This window comes from Protopterus annectens, chromosome 4.part1, assembly GCF_019279795.1.
Source record: "Protopterus annectens isolate FY-2018-M chromosome 4.part1, PAN1.0, whole genome shotgun sequence".
Classification (NCBI taxonomy): domain Eukaryota; kingdom Metazoa; phylum Chordata; order Ceratodontiformes; family Protopteridae; genus Protopterus; species Protopterus annectens.
This window is the reverse complement of record NC_056734.1, coordinates 916,788,556-916,798,446: the sequence shown is the minus strand read 5'-3', so window position 1 is coordinate 916,798,446 and position 9,891 is coordinate 916,788,556. Positions and strand designations below refer to the sequence as shown.

The window sequence follows — 9,891 nt, the reverse complement described above, 5'->3', positions numbered from 1 at the left end:
AAAACTTAGACATCTGATTTTCTGTTCATCAGTGCTCAGTGATGGAAACAATGTCATTTTGAATGCAGTGCTATGTTTGATAGTCTGGATTATTTGCTGTTTTAAATTTCCATTTTCTTTTTATTTTGTTATATTCTGTGACATGAAGTTCAGAAGACTTGCCCGGAATGTTTTTCTTCTTGTTTGATTGCATATTCCAAAGCCAATGTGGTAATAACAGCTCCCTAAAAGTGGCAAGTGGCCGTGCACAATCCAAGAGCTTGTGTGGTTGTGTGGAATGTAAGTGCTGATGTTTAGCAAATGAGAGTGGTGCCTTCAGTGCATGTCAAACAAAGTACCATAAAGGGAGGAGTTCTACTCATGATGGAGAGGGGAGAGAATTATGTGGAATGGTGTCTGTTAGTATGAGCAAAATGACATCATTGCAAAATGTTCTCTTGTAAGTATGGTGGAAAGTGACTAAAATCACTGCACTTCTGCATGAGACAGGTGAGCAGGTAAATGGCGCATCATTCCTGTCCCTCTCCCTAATTATTTCTTCCAGTGCCAATCTGCTTATCGCACCCAACATAAATCAGTCTTAGCTGGGATGTTGTTCCTCTATGCCATGTAGCTGACTTCCCAACCAAAAGATTAAACAGAGTTTGCCATTCTTCAACCAGTACTGCCTAAGTTACTTATAATTAGTAACAAATACTTCCATAATTGCTTTTATATAGGATTGAAACTTCTGTCATATATGCAGCATCCGAGTAAATATGGTATTCAAACAAAGAAACAGACAATGTAAACAGATGGATGAAGTAATCTGGTGTATGAAGATGCATTCTGCAAGACTAATTAAATGTAGCTGTTTACACAAAAATCCCCTTTCAACATAATTGATATTTCCATTAACAATTTTTTGTTTATTTTAGTACATAAAGAATTGATTTCAGTAAAAAAAAAAAAAAAATAAACTGTTTCCAGAAGGTATTCTCTTACTATTGCCTTTTTATTTTACCTGTAAATCCTGGATTGCATGAACAGTTGTAACTTCCTTGGAGATTAGTTGCAGTACAAGTTGCATTTGGAGAACAAGGAGAATTCAGACACCCATTGTATGAGGCTGCAAAAAGGAGACGTAAAACAATATCAGTGAAAGAGATACAAATAATTGGAACGTTAAAGAATTGTTTTTCCTCTGACAGAAAGCTAAACATTTGAACCATCTTGTAGTAAATAAATGTTTGCACTATATTTATCTTCTTCTTATATGGTCAGTACTGCAGTTTGTCACACTGTATCCTGTCCATTTTACCTTCCTGGCCTTTTCCTGAAAGGGATAAATGCACCTGAGCAAATGAGCTACTTCTTGGAGGAGGCACTGATACAGGAAATGTGCTGGTTTTATGTATTACAGTGCCACTTTAGTTATACATGTATTCTGTCAGTCAACCTAAAAGAAGACATCATTTCTCAATGATGGTATACTGGAAGCATCTAGGTATTTCTTATATTCCCGTTGAAGAATCATGGATTTTATGTGGTCATCTATCTATCTATGTTTATATCTTATTTATAAAACTGTGTTTCTATGTATTTGTCATTTTGTCTAACTGTGCATTTATTAATATATTTGTCTGCATGTCTGTCCATCCAAACATCCACCCATCTCTCTGCCTGTGTATTTATCCATCCTTCAGTGTCTCTTCCTATGTAGGTCTTTTTTAATTTCTCTAACTCTTATGGGTTTCTAATACCATGATGGGAATGGACCCCATTCCTAAGTCAAAGTACGATTAAAGTTCATGAAATTAGCATTGCTTTAATATTTGATGTCTTTCTGTTTGGCTCCATTAATATTGCTCAAGATAAGAATACATGTCTGAAATCGCACCTGCCTGGTAAAGTACTCAAAATTGTAATCCCAAATGCACAAGTTCTTTAAAGTCATGTGCTGGGGTGTGGGTGTACAGCTCCTGACCAAATATAAAGTAACAAAGCATGAAGAAGAAATTCCTGGCAGAGACGCAAACATTCTTGCATCCATCAAGTAAGGGGAGTCATACCACACATAACTTACTTTTATTATTTTTACTTCAGGTTCATTGTACATTGGCAAAGGAAACATCATTAATACAGGAAAAAATCATTTGCTCTTTCTCTAGGAGGCTGTGAGCTCAGCAATACACTTCGAAAACTAACAGATATCTCCTGTATGGTACAAGAAACAGCACATCAGCAACTTTGGTACTAGTTATCACATATCAAGCAAATGCATTTCATTCTTTGTATAGCTGTGAATTTTCTGTATAAATCTATCTATCCATCTATCTCTTTCACCCTCTCCCACCCTCTATTTATCCTTACATCTATTTGTATACAGTGAGCATACTGTGACCAGGTTATTAAGCATAACATTATGTGCATCTCTTAGGTGTTTAAACATTTATTCATATTTGCCAGACGGAATAGACAGCAAAGTTACCAACATCATTAACTAACAGGTCACGCTGCTTTCTGCTCTCCTACATTGGATTGTACCTGCCATTGCCAACATAAACAACATTGCTAGACAGCCATGATATCATTAAATGAAATGGAATTGATACATTTAGTTACTGTCATCTCTGACGGCAGGATGAATGAGTGCATACATACACTGGCAGGAGCATATTTACAAATAATTATGTAGGTAAATTCTGGGTTATAGTGTACCCCTGAACATGTGAAACTTAGGTGATGTACAGTAAATCAAGTGAGGTGCTTTTCAGCTAAGACTGATGTGGGGAAGCACTGACAGCCTTGTTACTCTGTTACTGAAATGCATATGTTACCGTCATTAGACTAGGAGTTCCACACGAGAGATATAATGATAACAAGAAATGACAGGTAAATACTCTGTTATTAAAATACAAGAAATGACAGGTAAATACTCTGTTATTAAAATACAAGAAATGGATTCTAGATCCCAGCTCTTCCAGACTAATATTGCTAAGCACATAACATTGGTATTCCATGTTGTTTCAGTTAGAGTGATATAGGCAAACCTTGCATCCCTAATTTTTTGTGGATTTAGTGGAGTTTCAAAGCAATTTAATCCGGTGTCTATCAAAGTATCCCCTCGTTTCCAGGTATATTACATGTACCTTTTATCCATGTTTTATATGAAGGATGAGACTGCATAACATGGCTTAAGTTGTAGAGGCAGCTTATTCCACCGAGCAGCACTGCATAACATATCTCAATTATTTTGTTTTTATCCACTGACAAAGGTTTAGGTCCTTCATTCTATTGATTACTAAGCTATTAGACTTGCACAGATATAGGAAATCTAGGACACCAGAGTGTATAATTGTGCGGCAAGTAAAGCACAGATTGTCCCTCAATGTACTGTAAGATACTGACTAAAGGTATAAGACAGTCTACTCCTTATCCTTCTAGCTCACAGTCTTTAAGTCTGAAATTTACATAGCTAGTAACCTCTGGGACTTCTCTAGCTGTTTAGTATGTCAGTTGAGCTACATGCCTAGGGGAGCATTGTGTTTATAATGGGTTTAAACAATACTGAGTATAAAGGAACAATGACATCTTTAGATATGGTGACAAACATCTGGCTACTAGCTGTGTTAAGCAAAACAAATTTCTGACTACAGTTTCTACATGATAATTGGTCCCAGTCAGTCATGTATCTATGTCTCTGAATAATTTTCATTTAGTTGTGGAGTATTGTCTATACTATATGTTGAGGGAAGGGGTTATTTCCCATATTATATGATACTAGATTTTTCACATTTTATTCAAGCCCATTTCCAATAAACTAGGTATTAAACAGAAATATAGGTATCAAACCTATGTATTTGTTCTCTCACTTCCAGTGCACCCCCACTATATCTTGTTAACACATCATCAGATCATAAGTAGCGTGAAAGGGAAGGGTTTTTCATATGTAAGATGTCACAGAAGAGCTTTAAAAGACCAGGCTTACTCTAGCATAGGCAGCCTTTCAGTTGCTGAAGCTATCTTACAGATGGGACGCAGTAACTTTGTGCATCTGTCCCATCCGCTCACAGTATGGTTTGCATGAATAGCAGTAAACCATTAAGTATATTCGTGAAGTGCAAAGAGTAAAATAAACTTTAGTCAAAAAGTTATTCCACTCCTTTAAATAGTCCTGGTCCAGATGTAAACATGGCAGCTAAATCACCTTGGAATTTTTGGTACTTGAATATAAGGGCTGATTCTATCAATAAACAAGCTGTTGGTTCATAGGTTCATAGGTTCATACTAGGCTATCTGCCCTAGGGCATTTATAAGCCTAGCCAGAGTGTGTTTGGCTTTCGCCACCCATTTTAAATTAATTTTGCTATGCCCTTTCTCGAGGTTAGTATACTGTGCCTCTGTCTAACAGTGACACAGAAGTGATACCCGGGGTAAACCTACTATCTCCCATCCACTCATCAACATTCCTCTTGAAGAGAGTCAATGAGGGACTCTGCCTATCCTGGACTGGGATTTTATTCCAGAGTGAAGGGAGCCTCTGTGTTATGAATCTGTCCCTCCAGCATGTCCTATTTATTTCAGTGCTGAGGTTCAAGTCTCTCGAGCTCATAGCTCGATGGGATTTGGATTTTCTGAGGTGCAGCATGTCCATTAATTCCGGGTTGGACATGGCTTTATATGTCAGGCACAGATCGCCTCTGAGCAGGAGGTATGCCACTGAGTAGAGCTGGAGTTTCTTTAACCGGGCAGCATATGGCATCTGTTTGAGCCCTTTGATCCTCTTGGTGAGGTACTTTTGGGGTCTTTCCATTTGCTGCAGGTGTCTGGTAAGGTACATCCCAAAAGGGGCATTGTACTCAATTATGGGCCTGATGAAGGATGAGTAAAGAGGCACGATGACCTCCCCTGATCTAGATGTGAATCCCTTCATGATTAGGTGGGCTATATAAAATGTTTTTCTAACCACTTTGGCCACGTGGTTGTCAAATGAGAGATTGCTATCAACTTGGGTCCCCAGGTCCCAAATTACTTCTTCTGTACTTAATGGATTACCACCTATGTGGTAATTTGTGGGCACTTTGTTTTTGCCAAAGGGGATGACTATACACTTTTTGGCATCTAGTTTGAGGCCATGGCTCTGGCACCAGTTGTCTGTTTCTATGAGGCCCTTTTGAGGATGCTTGCGTCAGCTGGAGAGTCGATTATGGCGCCCAGTTTGCAGTCATCTGCGAACTTGGTCAGCCACTGTCCTTCCATGTTGGCCTGTACCTCCGAGAAATATATACCGAACAAGAAAGGTCCCAGGACTGAGCCTTATGGAACACCACTTGTAACTGGTTTGGAGTCTGACATGGCTCCAGCAATTCTAACCATGTGGGTTCTGTCCTTGAGCCAGTTTGAAACCCATCTAGTGACATAGGGGTTTATATTTAAGCTGGTGAGCTTATCTATAATGCTCGAGTGGGGTATTGTATCAAAGGCTTTTGTGAGGTCCAGGTAGGATATGTGTGGACCACCTTCCCCTCGTCAATGGCCTTGGTGACTGTTTCAAAGACATCAACCAGGTTTAAGAGGCAGGATCTGCCCTTAACAAAGCTGAACTGGGTAGGATCCAGTGTCAGTAGGTCCCCAATATCTTTATTTATGAGGTCCATGATGATCCTTTCCATAGCTTTGCAGACCAAGCTAGTCAGGCTTATGGGGCGATAGTTTCCAGGATCCGTTGAGGCACCACCTTTGTGGAGAGGGACCACTGTTGCTGTACGCCACTCTTTGGGTACATATCCTGTAGTAAGGCTGAGGTTGAACAGTAGTTTTATGTTTGGGTTTAGCTCTTCTTGGAGTTCATGTAGGACGCAGCCCGGGACACTGTCTGGTCCCATTGATGCTGTGTTTTTTGCATTGGAGAGGGCAGCTCTTACCTAAGCATCTGAGATGTCAGGGGGGACATCTGTTCTGGGGTTACTGTTTCAAAACTCTTAATATGATAAATAAGTTAAGGTAATGGTGCAATCTCAGGCACTATTATTTTTCTATTTCAATTTTGCACCACTTGGTCTATTTGTGTTTTATATTCCTCAAGCATATTATATAACTTTTATTTTTATAAAATACTGACTAATAACAAGTGAAGCAGACCACAGTAACACAGCATCCAAAATGTATTAAATCCTTGAGCGCTTTTGTCCCGGTATAGTGGACTTCATCAGAATAAAGCATAAAACCAAATCAAACCTGTATAGTAAAGCTGACATCACATGCTAGGCTTACCTAACCAATCACATTACAAACTAACTAAAACACCTACCAAGGTAAAGTTAACCCATTCATTCCTGGCACAAATTACGCTAACCATGAATACAAAATATATATAAATTACATATATATCCACACATAATCAACCTGACTTAAACATCAATATATATATAACATATGCAAATATATACATTCTCAATACCTGTATAAAAACATTAGTATGATATTAAAAAACTATAACAAGAAGTTGGCTTTCAATCTCAGTATACTACTCAAAGAGACATGTTCATTTAATTTTTTATAAAATACTTTAATTTAATTGATTTTCTGATGTTTTTACTCAGTTGTGATGCAATTTTGATTTTCTCAATTTGATTTTTTGATCTTGAATACACAGCACTCCCTCCATAAATGTTCTTACATTTTTTAAAGAGTTACTTGAATCTGTATCACAATTCAAAGAATCTAGCAACCTTTCTTTACATTCATTCCTATATACTCAACTAAACATGCCAACAATAATCATGTCTTTATGACTGTGCAGCATTTTCATGCCTCATTTCTAAGCCACCAGGAGTATTCCTTGAAATCGTGCAGGTACTGTATGTGTTTATCCCCAAGACTTTCTAAATATATTTTTCAAAGACTTAAGACTTGTGTCGCTTTAGAAAATTTGTCTCTGTTTTAGTATAGTTGCCATACATGTCGACATGTCATTACTGATATCCAAACATGATGGCAAGCCTTGAAATGTGATAGGTAATGCTGAGCCAACTATTTAAATGTATGCCCAATGGTTCGCAGTCTCCTTTGCAACTCAAAACTCTTAGTTTGTTCTTCTGTTCAACTCCACAGAGTGCATGTTGCCATAGGTACATTTATATCTGACATATATACATATATATAATGGACATGTTAAAACCAAAAAGCGTACAAACAGGCTGGAAAGCAATGAAGACATGGGGTGGTGATCAGTAAAATGTATTAGTACACAATGTTAGTGTTTTCATCTTGAATATAACATTAGACTTCACCAGAATCACACAACACAGTACAAAAATGTTTAAATAACCCATTTAAAAATGACATGAAGAACTTCACCCAATCGTAAATAAAATTAATAAACAAAATTAATACTTAAAACAATATAGAAAAAATACAAAATATTAAAGTGCTTCTTAAAACATGACCATTAAATTCACCTAAAAAATACAATGGTTTACAAGATAACTAAGTACATAAAAAACTCTCTCTTAAATAGATTAAATGTTTATACTAGATAGGAATATAATCTTAAAATACTGGATATCAAGGAGCTGTTGTTTTACCCTGGAAAAGCAAAGATATTCAATTTTATTTGCCACCTTAACTCACTAGCATCCTACAAATCTTCCCAAGGTCCTCTTCTAATACTCTTTATAACCATATCAAGAGCAAAACAAATGAATTTATGTGTGGGATTTCTCAAAATATGTTTAAACAAAGCATCAACGAAAACATTTTCACTATAGAATTTATGATCATTTCTTCTTTCTAAATAATATTCAGATGTACTTAGATAATTATATATACAGATGTACTTTTATTGCCAGTCTCTGATGTAATCTTGCTTATTTTCTAATATTGATCTCATTTGTATGATTTATAGTAACTTCTTTTACTACTTTCATGTTTCCAAGATCATATACATAGAATTTGTATTGTCTTATTTATAAATCTTTTCTCGCTAGGTCTCATGCAGAAAATGGGATTTAAGCCCAGTTGAAGTTTCACAGTAATCAAATGCCAAATAAATAAATAAAATAAATGCATTTATGGCTTATGAATTTGCAGTCTTTAAATGTGAAGAAATACTAACAGGTTCGACACCATGTTTTGGACGTTATTGTTACTTTGTATGAATCACAAAGTTTTGAATTTTTCAGACTTACAAAATCGACTCTTGAATTTCCAGTAGGCTGCAGTACATAAATTATTTTCAGTAAATTCCTAAGTATTTACAAGATTAACACCCTGAATATAAAAATGAAAAACAGTAAGTCAAGCATTCACCTGAAATGAGAAGAGTGAAAGAGTGCATTTCTATATTACGTACAAACAAAATTCTGAGAGTCGGTACTGATTTTTGAAAGAGAGGTTGGTGAGTACAAATATCAGAAAAGTAGCAGAGGTGGAACTTTTAAGATTATTTGGCATTTCTGCATGGGGCTTGTATAAGGGAATGAAAATTTAGTTGTGATCGAAATATGGAGTCTGTGGAAAGGACTGTCAGATATGTTGGGAGAGATTCACAAAGTTTGGGGTCAAGAACTGAAAATGCCTGATTACTGCAGTATAGATTCTTTTTAATCTTTTTGCCCTACAGCTGACAATGTGCCAAACCAGAGTTATCATTCTTGTTCACTGGGTCTTCTAAACTTAATAACCACTGTCATTCCTCTGGCTCTGTTCAGGGATGGTGAGGCACCTTGGGACAATATCACATATTCTGCCAAGAAGAATTTTTGTTTATGCTTTAGTTTTCTCTCTCTCTCTCTCTCTCTCTCTCTCTCTCTCTCTCTCTCTCTCTCTCTCTCTCTCTCTCTCTCCTTCTATAAGCATATACACAGGGGTCTAAATTAGATAATCAAACTTTCAAAAGTTTGACTGTCATATGGTCGACATCATATGATCAAACTTTTAAAATTTTGAAAATCTAATAAAAAATCTACACAAATAACCTACATGAATGTTTTAAACAGGGGGGCAAGCCCCCTGCAGCTCCCACACCCCCCATTCTTTAAATATACCAACTTCAAGATCACACTACAGTGCAGAAAAAGGAAATCTTCCCATTCCGCGCTATACGAGGATCTACATTAAAATGTTCAAACTTTCAAAAATTCAATTATATGGTGGTGAACATATCACAGTCGAACTTTTGAAAGTTTGTTCATCCAATATAGACCCTATACACAGACCCAGAAGGACATGCGAAGTGTACATTGTATACCATCCCACCTGTACAGTCACTTGACCAATGCCCACCTTCCTTACAGAGAATGACCCCTTCTGCATCCCTGACCTCTACAATGGAATGACAATGTGTGTTCCCACCACCATTAGGATGGGTGTAACCCATCCCACCTTGTCAGTACCCCCAACCCATAAGCCTTAAATTGAATCCAGATTACCTGGTCCACATTCAGAGCTTTATCCCTATAGGTAGAGGTTTTATTTAGAAGCTTTACACTTAGTGGTAAGAAAGATTCTAGAAGAGGGAGTTTGAATAGAAATTATACAAAATAGAAATCTGCTCTTTGTTTTACTGGAAAACATTTTGCTTTACTGTGAATTTGGCACTGGTGTTCCTGAGGGTTAGAATGGCAGAAGCAACATTTTATTTGTAATTGTTAGCAAAGTTAATAACATGCTCCAGGTAAGCCATATTCAAGATGGGTTAAAAGGGATCATTTTTGCTAACGGATGCTCTAGCTCATTTTGATAGAAAGGGGAGCATTTTTCTTGTCCAGAATATTAAGGAATTGCTTTTCTTTCAGGCTTTATCTACATTTCATTGATAGCTGAGGCTCTAGCCTAGCCAAATGTCAAAATCTTTAAAGGTAGGTGTTGAATCAGTTGAGGTGTTACTGTGGTCTTTGGCATTCTGGG

The 9,891-nt window shown here is 36.9% G+C and overlaps 1 protein-coding gene across 1 annotated transcript in view; it reads right to left on the bottom strand.

Moving 5' to 3' along the window:
* LOC122801342 (fibrillin-2-like) overlaps positions 1 to 9,891 on the bottom strand; it is a 662,974-nt gene that overhangs the window by 453,478 nt on the left and 199,605 nt on the right. The window contains exon 21 of the mRNA XM_044070882.1: positions 1,004 to 1,108. Within this exon, the coding sequence (XP_043926817.1) occupies positions 1,004 to 1,108 (105 nt within the window). The remainder of the gene's footprint in view (positions 1 to 1,003; positions 1,109 to 9,891) is intronic.